The 15858-nt window shown below is 35.0% G+C and overlaps 1 protein-coding gene and 1 long non-coding RNA gene across 6 annotated transcripts in view; both read left to right on the top strand.

The window, feature by feature from the left end:
• The window catches only part of LOC117112153, an 8513-nt gene extending 5455 nt beyond the window's left edge, over positions 1-3058 (top strand). For all 5 annotated transcript variants that reach the window (XR_004445986.1, XR_004445989.1, XR_004445985.1 and 2 more), the window contains one exon: positions 2699-3058. This is a non-coding gene — a long non-coding RNA (uncharacterized LOC117112153). The remainder of the gene's footprint in view (positions 1-2698) is intronic.
• A 356-nt stretch (positions 3059-3414) lies between these two features.
• LOC117112151 overlaps positions 3415-15858 on the top strand; it is a 15080-nt gene continuing 2636 nt past the window's right edge. Inside the window, exons 1-9 of the mRNA XM_033255214.1 lie at positions 3415-3571; positions 3687-3822; positions 7443-7538; positions 11165-11295; positions 13281-13375; positions 14170-14326; positions 14671-14772; positions 14915-15073; positions 15486-15581. Of these exons, the coding sequence (XP_033111105.1) occupies positions 3539-3571; positions 3687-3822; positions 7443-7538; positions 11165-11295; positions 13281-13375; positions 14170-14326; positions 14671-14772; positions 14915-15073; positions 15486-15581 (1005 nt within the window). The 5' untranslated portion in view covers positions 3415-3538. The remainder of the gene's footprint in view (positions 3572-3686; positions 3823-7442; positions 7539-11164; positions 11296-13280; positions 13376-14169; positions 14327-14670; positions 14773-14914; positions 15074-15485; positions 15582-15858) is intronic.

Genomic DNA, 15858 nt, shown 5'->3' on the forward strand with positions numbered 1-15858 from the left:
TGTGATACAAACATTATTAATAAATCCACATAATATAGTAATGTTGCCTATATTCATTACAATAAGTACAGTTTTCCCTCCAATAAAAGATCCCTCCAATTAAAGACAGCCTCCAATTAACGAAAATATTCCTGCGCCTCCGATATTTCGTCAAATTAGAGACAATGGTTTTGGTAGCTCCACCACTAAATAAACAGTGATCTTAATGCATTTTTGTTCTACAATAATTGTGTTATATATAACTTACACGTAGGTATATTAGCAAAGGAACTGTTTTGTGTATAGCGTTTTGTATATTGAATGACGATAATGTTAGTGGCAATGTTAGTAATATTTTAATGGAAAGACAGGTTGACGTCTGGCTACCAAGAAATGTTAAGAATAAATAAGGGCATGCAGTTACTGTACAACCATTTAAAAACATTTAATGTATTATTTTTTTAATTTCCATCTAAATAGAGAAATCTGAAGACCACATTTAGTACCCAAAAGTTTCAAGTATCCCGTAGAGTGTCGGAATGGAGTCTCCTGGAAACTGGCAGGAAGAACTCCTGCATTCTGGCCGACGTGCAAGAGCATGAATCTCCCGAAATAAACCATCTCCCGCAAATTCATGATGATATTTGCATGCTTTAACAAGTTTTTATACTGAAATATCAATTGTCTGCGCAGCAGTTAGGACCAATATCATTAATAGTTATCACCATCATCATTTAAACAAATCTCCCGGATGTGGCTTCTTCCAAATTGGGACCCCAGTTGAGTGCCTTTTAATTCTTAACTATAAGGATTCTATTAGACACCACTAGACCACTATGGTTTTGGAAGACCAAACTGAAAATTTCTACTACTTTAAAATGTATAAAATTGGTTTTAGTTTTTTACGCACTACAGACATCAAAATATACATCAATAGCCGACGTTTTGTGTACAGTGCTCCGTATTGAATGCCATTAGTTTTAGTAAGACATGAAATTGTATTTTTCGAATTAAATGAGCGCAAGACTACTACGACTGTGACATGCAGTAATCCATTCTAAAACACTTGGAAGAAAAAATTCAACCGTAATGCATAAGCATTTAAAATAAATATTTAATGATGATGATATACTTAAGATGATGTTTTGTCTATCAGTGCTCTATATTGAATGGACGGTGCTGTTAATAATGGTTAGGTAGAACGAGCACAGGACTTGACTACCGGGGAATAGTTTTAGCATTAATAATAATAATAACAGCTTACAGTAACTGTAGGCCCTACATCCATTCTAACTATCTTACATTTATTGGCTATATCATTTCTTAATTCCCCTTTAAATAGAGATAGTTAAAGACTACTTTTAAAGCCGGTGTTTAATTATAGGGATTCAAAGTAGAGACCAAAGCTGCTAAAGGCCACTAAAACCCTGGTCCCAAAAAGGAGTTTTTAATTTGTGGTATGGAGAGGGTGACCTGTGATAGGATTGAGAAAAAGTGGTCCGGCCAAAGCAGGTGCGGCCGGTGCGGTTCCGACGGCCCTGTGTCCTGATCATTGTGTTTCGTTAATAGCCTTCTTTTCAAGTCATACAGTGTTAGAATCACCCCGACTTTTGTGCCACCAAGTTCCACCTTTGTATATTTTTCTGTCCATTGTGATTCGTTGATAGCATTCTTTACTTCACAGGGGTAATACAAATTTGGTGTATTAACAGACGGTGCTTATAAAACCGAAAGGTCCACTGATTAATCTCAGATAAGATAGTATAATACATACTCCAAGTATCGAAATGCACGTCATCGTGTCGGGATTCAATATTTCGACATTAATTATGTCATCATTAGGAATGATGTGCTTATAAAAAGTATACATTTCGCTAGTTCTACATGACGGTAATGTGTACTTGCAGAAATCTTGTTGCATTTTTACGTCCACACAAACATTTTGGGTCATGACCGCTAGTGTAGGCATAGTAAAATTTAAAAGTAGGCCTCTATAATTTAAAACAAAAAAACAAAAACAAAAAAAAAAAAAACACTTTAAAATAAACCTATCTTAGGGGCGGGATTTATCAAACTAGAAATCAGCTTAAATTCATCCTAAATCCATGTATTTATTTATTTATTTTGCTTAAGTCAAATTTATCAATATTGCTTGCGGTATCTTATAAATTATTAAAAAGTCGATTGTACGCATCAGCCATCGAGACGATTTTTAAGCAAAAATTTTGCTCAAATGGTTTGATAAATCAGCTTAAGATATTTGCTTAGGGACATCTTAACTTTTTGACTTAAGACATTTGCTAAGCTGAGATTGATAAATCCCGGGCCAGGGCCCTAAAATGTCAATTCTTGGTATCTGGTACGGGGCGATGTTTGGGACATTGGTATTTGCCTAGTAAAAAGTGAATCAGCTATGTTTCAATCTAAGTCTATAATGCCTCCTTTATGATTTCTTCATTAGAATTTAAATGTTTTAACATTTTTTGGTATTTCGCATGATTTTACCACTCAGTAATCGTGTTTTTTGTTCGTGTAATGTATTTTTCAGTATATTACTGGGCGTTTCCATTTAATGCACAATGAGTCGGACGTTTTGACATATTATGCGTCTTTGTATTATTTCTTTATTTTGTTTGTATTTGTGACATACTTTTATGTTTTTATTGATACATTAAGGTAAATAACAAAACATTGTTTTGCATTGTGTTCATCAATACAGTGAAATTTGCAGCAATGGGTTGCAAAAACTCTAAAGCAGTGAGTCCGGATGCAGTAAGGAAGAAAAGAATGAAAGCTAAATTCAGTGATGAAGATTTCAACGACCCAATGTTCTTCGTGGGTCAGGTAGTACCCGATGAGTACCAAGGCTCGGACGTAAAGCTACTGAATAAGTTCTCGGACGCCTCGCGGAGTTCATTACGCTCCGACGCTGGAGAATCCGACGCAAGTTGGTTTAGCGATAACAGTTCTATCATGAATATTGAATACTGCGACTATGTATATCCTTTCGAGAATATTGTGTTTGAAGGCGGTGGAAATAAAGGCATTGCTTATGCTGGTGCCATTAAGGTTAGTAAGCAGTATGGTTTAAATTATGTATAATGTATATATATATATATATATATGTATATATATATATATGTATGCATACATGATGCATCTATGTATATAGGTCTATATTTTGTTGTTTGGGTATCTGTCCATCAGTTATTCATTTATAAGGTGGTGACGTCATTTGAGGAAAAAAGGAAAAACCAGATGTATGATGTATCCTAATTTAAAAATTGAAATATAGATTATTATTTTTAATATATTTTATTATAGTTTGGAAAAATTCTGGATCCGTCCCTGTTCCAATGTCTGAGATTGGCCTACATCCACCAAGCACAATTTCTTAGCAAAATCTGAGACGCAAAAAATATGTAATGTTTCTTAAATCATATGTTTTTCTATAGATGCTCGCTGTGGTGTTTTTAGTTTACTACCGAATCTTAGGCGTTATTATGGATGGCATCCGGGTAAAAGATTATTCAATTGGTTCGGGGATCAACTTTACCAAATGACACAGAACAGAGACATTACGTTCTTGGAGGTACTGTAAACTTTATTCACAATCCACGAAACTAACGCAGTATTCAATAAATATGTAGGCCTATAAGTGTTGTATTAGTTGCTCTTGAATGATAATTGTTGTTTTACTTCCTAAGCTTTACACCAAGTACAAGAAGGAGCTATGCATTGTCGTCACCAATATCAATCAAATGGATGCGGAATATTGTCACGTGAAAACAACTCCTAATCTTCCTATCAGAATCGCTGTTAGAATGTCAATGGCAATACCTGGTAGGTTGCTATTTTACACTATTCATTATTATTAATATTATTATTATTATTATTATTATTATTATTATTATTATTATTATTATTATTGTTGTTGTTGTTATTGTTATTGTTATTATTATTATTATTATTATTATTATCATTATCATTATTATTATTATCATTATTATTATTATTATTATTATCATTATCATTATCATTATTATTATTATCATTATTATTATTATCATCATCATCATCATTATCATTAAAATTATCATTATTATTATTATTATTATTATTATTATTATTATTAATATTATTTATCTAATAATTATCGTCTATATCCCCTGTGAGTAAAAACTGTCAAAATAAATATCTCGATATGCTTGTTTGATTATGAAGATTCGTCCTCTTCTTACAGTCAATCGAATTTGTATGCTCACAGTAAAATGGCAAACGCCCATATAAATAATATAAACATTCTACTTTATTCATTCTAGTAAGCCTAAAAAACACACAAGTCTATTGATACGAAGCGTTTGTCCATGAGACTTACTTAATATTAATTAAATTGGCCTCTAAATATAATAAGCTTTACTGTTTTAACCAATCACATCAAAACATAATTGTTACTAATAATTTACCAATGAGATAATAGTATAATCAATTTAAATAAAAAGTGGTTTAACGATTTGATGATGAATGTGATTTATAGTACAGTATTCACAAATTTGGTAAATAGTGAGATTGCGCGGAACAGCAACTAATGGATGCTGAAAGCGGGCGTGGCGGATAACCCCACTATCAGGACAGTTGAAATCCATGAATGCAAAAAGTCGCAGGGCCATTTCTCACCAAATTGCACCGGTACTTTTCTTTTCACTCTTTGTCTCACCGGGCTGTACACCCTCATATTCGATTCGTATTTCTCCATAGACATCTGGGTTTTAGTTTTAGTTACTTTTAGTAAAACAGTTTTCATCGTCCATACCTCCCTGTGGTCCGACCCTGGAGGTATATTCTACTTCCAATCATCACGATACGTGATGACACAAAGGTAGAACATACATACAGCCATCATAAACCAGCCCAGCGTCTTTTCTTGACATTCGGTAGCGTTTGCTCAATGCCTATTATAATCCATCAACGGTTGGGTAGTGAAGGCTCTGTGATAGCACACATTTACGACAATTCTGTGTCCTTTACTAGCCATGATTTAAATGCAAAAGTTAATCATTTTCATTATTCTTATGATGGACCAGCGTCATGTTCAAACGTGTTTTTTGGTCATAAGTGTGTACCAACTCCCTGGTTGAATTGATAAATGACATGAAATGAAATTTGCATAGCGCCCATTTGGCGATATTAATTTATATCAAAATCCAAATAAATGTGTTTTTTGCATTGGAAGCTCTCGATACAATCGTTAAAAATTGTATGCACTATGTATGCAGTATTGTATGCCAGTGTTATTACGGTATACGGTATCGTTATTTACAATCCCGTTACTAAAACGAGGCCGTGGTATTCGTTACGAATCTCTTCAGTTTCTTCAATGTTACTTGAATTTGCCCCACCAGGCTGTTCACCCTCCATATCGTTATAGGTGTCGTAATTACCTTTAAGGGTATGCTCAGCCGACAGTGCAACACCTGCCGTAGGATCGCATGGTTTAGGAGGCCTATTACGAAGAGGCCGAGGTACTTGATAATGCGGTTCGTCGTCCCATGGTGTGTCATTTGCAGGACTACCATGTGCCGGGTTCATAGTAACATAATCTCGACACCTGGGTTTGAGAAACATTCCGTTGATAACTTTTGGTTCATTGTCAGAAAAATCAATGTCTTCATCAAGGGATTCGTCATCGTTCTTCGTTTCGGTCATCACATCACTGTTTTCTGGAGCGAAAAACGTTTGAACACCTTGTCTCTGTTTCTCATCAATAAAGCGAATGCTTGCCATGTTTTTTTCTAGTCCAAGATGCCTGTTCTTGTTTCCACTTATAAATCCATAAACAGAGGCTCTGAAGCTAGTTGTACGCGAATCTTTTTTTGACCTTCGTTCTGTTCGTATCGTTGAATCATATCTAACACGATAGTTCTTGTCAGAAGGGTGCTTGGTCCTGCAACAAGTCTTTTTCTTGCAAATTAAACAAAACAACAAGAATACGAAAATGATTAGGCCTACAAACACTGATACGCCTATAATGATAAACTGAATCATGCCTAGCGAATTGTCCTCAGTAGGCCTATCACCTTCCATAAATCGTAGGTCTAGATCTACTGTCGTCAATATTTCCTCTGCATGAAATGTAGAATATGGGTCTACGGTCGTCATGTCTGCTGTATGAAAAGTATATGTAGTCACCATCGTGGTAGCCATCATTTTAATTCAGTTTTTCATTATCCTTACATAAGCAATATAGTATAAGTATAGTTCTATATTCCAGTGTGATGTTTAAAACTCTTTTGGCGATAACTAAGTAGTATTTTGTGTAGTAGAATAGAACATAGGCCTACGTCTGATGAAAATGCGAGTAGAAATTAATAGGTGGGATCTACAGGAAGTTGTAAAATAGCTACGATCTTGTCCGCCGTTCTAGTCTTTATGAACCTCTTCAATTCTAAATGAAACTCGTTGGCGTTACCATTAGTGGTTTTATTATGCACAATTGCAATCTCGGTTTAGACCTTTAACGATGACAAATCTAAACAATAACGTATTGGAGTTCTTAGAACTATCTTACGTATTTCCTGTTTATATATTGTTTTAATTATAGAATTGTAACGTAATTTCCTTTCTAACCAATAACATTTTTCTTGGAAAAAAAGTGCATCAAGACTTTGTTTATGCGCTATTGCAACTTATATAGCCTATAATACATCACATTAGCGATATGATCAAGGTTTTAATTAAGTTTAAGCTTTTATTTTTCTTGGTTTGTTTTTATAAAATTCGATAATCGAAAACAAGAACAAAAAAGTTTAGACTCATTCAACACTATGAGGATAAGCCTGAGCAATTGCCATATTAATATAATACCAGATGGGCGGTAATTTGAGGCATCACAGTAGATCATATAGGCCTATATAAATAATATATTGTGTATTTAGAAATCTCTTAATGTGCTATAAAAAAAAAAATCTATCTGTTATTGGTATATCCTTTTCATAACACATCTAAATATATTCTTTTCATTTGATTGCTGGATTTCGTATCACGTGACACTGTTTTTTTCACCATTTCGTATACTCATCATGAAAATTTAGTTCCATCCGTGCGTTTTTTGTTCCATGCGTTTCGTCCCATTGCAATGTTGTCACTTGAAAGAAGATGGACTGTTCCATTCTTAAGAAAGGTAGTTGTTTTGAGTTAAAACTTGTACTGACTGGAAGAAAAGTGGGCCTAAATTAATTTCTTATAAAATATCAAATGACAAGGATCTATTTTATATGTATTATAATACGAATAATTTATATGTTTTGTATTCGTGCAATTGGAAAAATATTTGAAAGATTGAGTGTTCCATTCAACAAGGCAATATTTTAACATATGAAAATATTCTTCCCATTGCACTCATAAACATTCATTATTGTATAACAATGTAACTATATAATGTGGATTAAATATATTTTTCATAGGTTTGTTTGGCTGCGTGAAATACTTCAACTATGGAACCACAGATATATATGTAGATGGTGGACTACTTTGCAACTATCCTATACACTGTTTTGACGGTAATGTAAATCAATAATGCTATGGCCTAATTACATTACATAAATAATTATTACTTAACAAAAATACAACAATATAACTAAAAATGATTGATTGGATAACAATACAGTAGAACTCCTCCTTTGGGACACCCCTATTCAGGGGACCCTATTAAGGGGACACTTTTCCGTGAAACGAGGAGCAATATATCTTTTAAGACTACGGCCAACCCTTATTAAGGTCACCCCTATTAAGGGTACGGGGACACTTTCTGAGTGTGCCAAATTGTCAAATTACCCCTATTAAGGGGACACTTTATTTTTTTCATTGTATCACAACAATTACAGCAGTTTCAAAATGAGACAAATTCATTTAATTTTGTATTTTGACACATTTTAAGCAATAGACCAGAATATTCTCCCCTGAATCCTTAGAGTTAATATCGGTATAGGCCTACTGCATGTGTTCCTACTTCGTGCCAATCTTATCAATTTTGACCCTTAACCATAAGGATTTCTTTTTCTTCGTTTTCGTGTACTTTCATATAGCATTCTAATCCATACCATAACTTGCACCCTTAATTCAAAGCCGTTACTCTATTCATGCTACATTCATCCAATAGAAAGCTCAATATTTAAAAAAAAATAATAAAGAATATTTGGTCAGTAATATTGCATCATGAATTGGGAACACATTTTAATGACATTTCTGCTGATTCCATATTATAAATGAATTGTATTTGCATTGCAAATTATTCCTACAAAGTTCTATTGTAAACTATTATATGTCAATAAAAATATAATTATAAAGAATGTATGTCATCGTTATTATGAAAACATGTCAAACACCCCTATTAAGGGGACAATTTTAAGTTTTTGGTTAGTGTCCCCTAAATAAGGGTACCCCTATTCAGGGGACATCCCTATTAAGGGGACACTTTTTTGGTCCCGAAGGTGTCCCCTTAATAGGGGTTCTATTGTATAATAGTACTGGTGATAAGAAAAATAATGCTGGGCTAATTTGATGGTGGCGAGGATATTGATAATCTGTTGATGGAGATAATGATTGATGAATATTATGATTAATGAATATGATGCTGATGCGAATCATATTTTTTAGTATTTGTTAGGGATTTCTTTTCATATTTTTAAATGTATATATCGTCTGCTGATTTTTTTCCTTTTTCTTTCAAAGCTTCTCGAGTAAATATTGGAAATGGATACGGGCGCTATACAATTCTTAAAATATTATGATGATTAATGGTCATCAGATTACTGTATTTAATATGGAATGGTTCGACAATATGAATGTAGGCATGCAAAGCAGAAGAAACCTCAATTTGAACGGAAGTGGCAGAAGTCGAAGTTTAACGTCGATCTCGTCTGCTAAGTTTGAAGAATGTGGTACTAACCAGAAACTCCTATACAGGGTTGCCAATAAGCTCCTTGGAAGAGGCAAATTTAAAGTGTTTCCATCTCATACCAGTAATATTCAGCTTGCTATTGACTTCAATGCCTTTATCAATAAAATCAAGCAGCTTCGTCATAACATCCTACTCTGTGAAGCCTGTTGCCAATCTAACACTGACGTAGATTTATCCCGCTCTCTAACACCCCGTATTAATCCTGACAATAGCTGACGGATTTGAGCAGTTTGAAATTGTTACTAATCTCGAAGTGGAGAAAGTTATCAGATCTTTGACTCCCAAGTCTTGTGATCTAGATCCATTTCCCATAAGATTCTTGTTAACATTTCGCACTTTGTTCCACTATATCGGACACTTACTAACTCTTATTTTTTGTCATGAACTGTTCCCGATGATTTGAAATTAGGAATTATTACCCCTATCTTGAAAAAAAACCCTCTTTTGATTCAAATTTGTTGTCTGACTACAGACCTATCACAAATATCTCATTTGTGTCTAAGTTCATAGTAAGAGTTGTTGCATCATTACTGGTTAAATTTCTTGACGATAACCAATTGTTTGATCCATATCAGTCAGCTTACAGGAAAGCACAGCACTGAGTCAGCTATTCTAAAAGTACATAACGACATCTTACAGGAGACAAAGGCTGCTGTGCCTTATCTGTATATCTCGATTTATCAGCCGCGTTCGACACCATCGATCATGTCATACTTCTTAATCGCCTTTCAGAAATAGGTATATCTGGAACAGTTCTTGCCTGTTTTCGCTCTTACTTAACTTCTAGACATCAAATGGTGCGAGTTAAGTCTGTCGTCTCTAATGCAGTTGCTGTTAATTGTGGAGTTCCTCAGAGATCTACTAGGTCCAATACTGTTCCTCATCTACATCGAACCTCTCGGTAATATCATCAGACAACATTCAATTAATTATCACATCTAAGCTGATGATACACAACTGTACGTCACGTTTCCATCCGAGCTTGCTGGAAATGCTGTTAAACGAATCGGAGGCATGTGCAAATGATGTCCAATCATGGCTGTCTTTGAACATGCTTTGTTACAACATCAACAAGACAAAAGTTGTATACATCAAGCCTAAATTTCGTGCCAACTTGCCCATTATACAGTCAGAATTAGCAACTCTATTGTTACTCCATCGTCAGAGGTTCGCAATGTTGGTATTACACACGATTCCACCTTGTCATTGAAGAAACGTGTCCTTAATATATGCGGAACGGTTTCTTATCAAATCGCAGCATCAAACATGTCTGGCGTTACTTAAATAAAGATGCCACCGCAAAAGTGATCCATGCACTTGTCGCATCAAAACTCGTCTAAATGGAGTTCTTTACCTAATTTTGTAACTAGGAAACTACAACTCTAGCTTAATGTCGCTGCTCGTCTTGTTTGTGGTACACCTAGATCCCAACACATCACTCCTACACTTAGTCTTCTCCACTGGCTACCCATCAAACAGCGCATCGCGTTCAAGATTTTACTTTTTGTTTATAAATCTCCCCATCTTTCCACACCTAAGTATATGTCTGATCTTGTTCAATTACGTTCGGCTACATGTTCACGCACTCTGAGATCCACAACCAGCTCATCTATACTCTACTGTCCACACTGCCGTTTAAAATCTTTTGGCAAGCATTCATTTAGAGTCGTGGCCCCGAAGCTTTGGAACGCATTACCTGACACTGTTCGCGAGCCTCCATCTATTTCCGTGTTTAAGAAGAGGCTTAAGACCCCCCTGTTTTGCTCTTTTTAATCTGTTTTCCTTTCCTGCCCTTTCTTTTTGGATAAGACAGTCAGATGCCAGTGTCACAGAGCTCCTGTGAATCATGTTCCAGCGAGCCCTTCATTGACCTTAAAGTGCTGGAGAACAGAGCAGAGACACTGGTTCCTTCTGCTGTCTGTTCTTTGTCTCTGTGGTTGTTTGCTTTTGTTAGTCTTAGGATATTTCTCGGGGTTTTTTTCTGCTTCCAAGACTTTGCATTTCAAGCGCATAAAAACTATTGTAATATGCGTTTAATACGGTAAATATACAGCCATTACCATTACCATGATTGCGAGAATGATTATTGATTTTAATATAACTATACTATAGGAAATATATACAACATTATTGACGATATAACTCCGCAAATGATATACGAATTCATATCTGTAATATGGAAATAATAATTATGTTCGTGTTTTTTTGTTTTTTTTTTTCATCCAGGCTGGTGGTTATCTCTAAATGAAAACGATAGCTTTCTTCGTCGATTACAACCACTAGAAGATATTAGTCGACTGTGGGATAAAAAAGAACGTTTTGGGACGCCGACAAACAAGACTATCGGGTTACTTTTGGTAATTACAAAGCCACATTATTATGCATTGTGTATTTTAACCAGACGAAATAAAGAAATTCGTACAAAAACGTGGCTGTTGTCGTAATTCGTTTAAGCATATTGTTACATGAAGCTGGGCAGTCACTGCGTCGTACGACGAATCTAACTCTGTTCCCCGTGAGCATAGACGATGCGACGCCGTCTACTAATTTCTATATGCTTAAACGAATAAAGAAATTCGTACAAAAACGTGGCTGTTGTCGTAATTCCTTTAAGCATATTGTTACATGAAGCTGGGCACTCACACTGCGTCGTACGACGAATCTAACTCTGCTCCCCGTGAGCATAGACGATGCGACCCGTCTACTAATTTCAGTGGCAGTCTCAGGGGCGGATCCAGAGATGTCCAAAAGGGGGGCCGAAAGTAGGGCCGATCGAGACAACACTGAAATAGGAGGTCCGGGGGCATGTCCCGCGAAATTTATGTGTTTTAGACGCTCAAAAATAACATTTGAGGTGTTCTGGGCTATCGTTTTTTTCTTTTTCTTTCTTTTTTTTTTACCTCTCAAAATGGGGGCCAGGGCCCCCTAAATCCTGTCTCTTATACACATCTTTATACAGTCAGAATTAGCAACTCTATTGTTACTCCATCGTCAGAGGTTCGCAATGTTGGTATTACACACGATTCCACCTGCGTCGTGGTATTGCGTTCTACACAGAATCGCGTCGGCCGATGACCGCCGGGACGGGCGCAGTGAGTGCCTGGGTTAGATTAAGCATGAACAATGAATAATAGGCCTCTACTATTTAATATACGAACTGTACACTTGCTGTTTAAATATTGCAACCCCGAATAATGATAATATTTCATGTTTTTCATTGGAAGTTGTTGGTTTATCTAGGAATATTTACATGGGGATCAAGTGGGGGAGCTCAATAATTAAGTAAGGGGGAACTAACTGGAAAACTAAGTGTTATGAGAGAATTGTTAACTATACTTGCGCTATTTTATTTTGCCCAGCGAATTTCCAGTAGGGTAGCTAGGAGGACGACTGGAAGCCAAAGCTTGGAGGGGCTGCACCTCCATTCCCCTCCCCCGTAAATATTACCGTACCTCGCTGCAGTTGATACTATATCAGAAAGTAGGTCTATATCTGTGTAACCAAGACACATATTTTTTAAGGTATTTTGTTGACAGTTGTACAGAAAAATACCGTACTTGTGATATGAGCATTGTGCTTGTATGTATTTGTTATTATTTCATTGTTTTCTAAAGTCATATTTCAATTTAGAATTAGTTTCAGTTATGAAAGAGATTTATGAAACCGATTTATGAAACCCACTTTTTCTTTTATTTACCAGTCATTTCCTTAACTTGTGTTTCATACTCAAATGTGTTAAGATTAAAATAATTTCAAACTATACAGTATTAAATTTGATAGTGAACACCATCAGAAGGATGGTATCTTTTTTATTTTCGGTGCTTTCGGTCCCTTCCTAGCTCCCTTCCAAATTATTGACACTCTTCCGAAGGCCCTATTAGATTTAAAGCTACAGTATCCATTTCAATATAAATTGTGTTGTCCATTAATAACCTGCAATAATTTTCCATTTAGTTTGATACAAGACCACCTATATTTGCCATCACAATTTTCAACATAATAAACACAAACTGTTTCTTGGTTAACAAATTTGCTTGCCCAAGCTGCACCACGTTGGTTATATCATGGAGGATACCTCCATGGTTATATCCTAGACCACACTGTAATACTTAATGCCTATCTCCTGATTTCAGTATTGTTCAACTAATTTAATAATGATGAAATGATAATGTACAGTATTGTAATATGATAAGGATAATTATAATGATTTAATGACAATGACATATATATAATATAAATAATTTATTATTCATTATATATCATACAATATACATAGTAGTCCTACTTTATTGTTTTATTATACAACGTTTATATATGCCCTTGTCCCGATTTCTTCTTGTAGTATTCGAGTGACGAGTCGGAGCTTATGGTGTCAAAGCTGAACCAACGCGTAGGACTCACTGATCCACCTGAACGACCCGACACAAAATTATCTAGGTAGCATACCGTAATAATTATACTTTTACCATACACACACACACACACACACACACACACACACACACACACACACATATATATCTGTCTCTTATACACATCTATATATGGCCACTTGAATGTTCTTCGTGGGTCAGGTAGTACCCGATGAGTACCAAGGCTCGGACGTAAAGCTACTGAATAAGTTCTCGGACGCCTCGCGGAGTTCATTACGCTCCGACGCTGGAGAATCCGACGCAAGTTGGTTTAGCGATAACAGTTCTATCATGAATATTGAATACTGCGACTATGTATATCCTTTCGAGAATATTGTGTTTGAAGGCGGTGGAAATAAAGGCATTGCTTATGCTGGTGCCATTAAGGTTAGTAAGCAGTATGGTTTAAATTATGTATAATGTATATATATATATATATATATGTATATATATATATATGTATGCATACATGATGCATCTATGTATATAGGTCTATATTTTGTTGTTTGGGTATCCGTCCATCAGTTATTCATTTATAAGGTGGTGACGTCATTTGAGGAAAAAAGGAAAAACCAGATGTATGATGTGTCACTATTAGGCCTACACTAATAATATTTGAGAATTATAGCGTTTCCTTATTTTTCATCTATTTGTGGTCTTACGTTCAAATCTCAATGAGGTCAGTAGGGTACATTTTTTTCAAAATATTATAATATCATTAAACATAATCATCAAACAAAAAGTAAAAAGTGTTGTAATATAGGCCCTATACAATTATTATATAAGACATAGTGGTTCTTTTAATTGTTTTTCTGACAGGAAGAGGGCTGAGGTGAGAGCCAAGAAATTGAACGCAAGTCGTGAGCACGCTATCATTACTGAAGCAATGTCCATGTTTATGCAGGTTCTGGTAGAAAATAATATCAGTGATGCGCACACTGTATCCAAAGAAGAACTTAAAATCGCCTTTGACAAGGTATGTATAATGTGACCGTCCACTTATACGCGACGTTCTGGTGGCGCTGCTCTGTGTGGTCGACATCGCTGTATATGGGAACGTGTAATCGTTCTTTGATGCACCTGTGCTAGTTTCTCAATTTGATCGTTTAAAGTATTGCTAAATTATATTATATACTTAATTGTGATATTTATTACACCATGAGAAAAAATATATCTCAACTCTACTGCCAACCCCCATGCAGGGGACACCCCTAGACATTTGTTTGGTCCCGAAGGTGTGTAGTAGGCTATATAACATGACACATCTGAAATCTCGTCTCGTTTGTCATTACCACTTTTTACGTACATTATTGTTTGTAGGTCGGAGACAAGTTCACTGAAGCACATGCAAAGCGGCTGTTTGGTAAAAACTACAATGTAAATGACGTTTTCAATAGTTTAGATACAAATCACGATGGGAAGGTAAGATACGGTAAATTTAGAAATCATAATAGGCCTATACGTTTTAATTTTACTTCTATTTGGCAAGTACGACAAAAATAAAAAAGAAAATAATATTATTATCATTATTTTTTCTAATAATATGTAATATAATTGTGTGTAGATTAACTTTCAAGAATTGATGGCGTTTATCGAGAGAAGAGGAATCGGTATACAATCGCACTTCCTCGGGTATGATCGGCGGAATGTGAACAGCTTTTCGGAGTTCTTGGGAACGCTACAGGAATCCTTATTAGTCAACGTAAAACGTGTTTTTGTTGAAGTACGTGCGTGTTACCTGTTTATCCCATAATATCATTTCTTTTTGGTTTTTATCACTTATTTAAGTTTGATAATCAACCACTGGTTGGTGTAATTGCTCTAATGAACAGTTTAATTTGATTGAGCTCACTGTGATGAATATATACCGTAATAAATACATATTCTAAATAAATAATAAACAAAGAACTCCTAATTGAGGATATAATGTAAGTTGAGCCATTATTACGACATTGGCTTGTTCAAATGCGCATTAGTTAGCAAGTTGACTGTCTATCAAAATCATTGTTAAAATACGGACAGACATAAGCATTCTAACAAATTCACATTAAGTTTTTTTTTTTTAATGACCCATTAATCTTCATAAATTTTGTGTCCGAAATGCTGTTATTGTTATATTGTATTATATTCTGCAGAAAGGTGATATCGAAAGGACTGTTGGTATTGATACTGTATATTTAAATACAACGGACTTTAACATGGAAGCCGCAGACAAAGATTTTCTTGTTACTGTAAGTATATATTATTATTATCTCTTATCGAAAAGTAGCGAACGTCGATATTAAAAGATTTCAATTCGTAATAGTTATGATGAAGAAATGTTGTTTCACTATTCTAATGGTTAATTATAAAATTTACAATTTAATATTGAAAATTATTTGATTGATTATGGAAACCGCAGACAAAGATTTTCTTGCCTATATCATTTTTATGGCTAAGTAGCATAACTGTATTTTAATGAGATTAATAATTAAAAATCAAATAATTTTCAATATTAAATTGTAGTAT

This window comes from Anneissia japonica, unplaced genomic scaffold (assembly GCF_011630105.1).
Source record: "Anneissia japonica isolate Jap-2015-1 unplaced genomic scaffold, ASM1163010v1 scaffold2707_len876726_cov182, whole genome shotgun sequence".
Lineage (NCBI taxonomy): Eukaryota > Metazoa > Echinodermata > Crinoidea > Comatulida > Comatulidae > Anneissia > Anneissia japonica.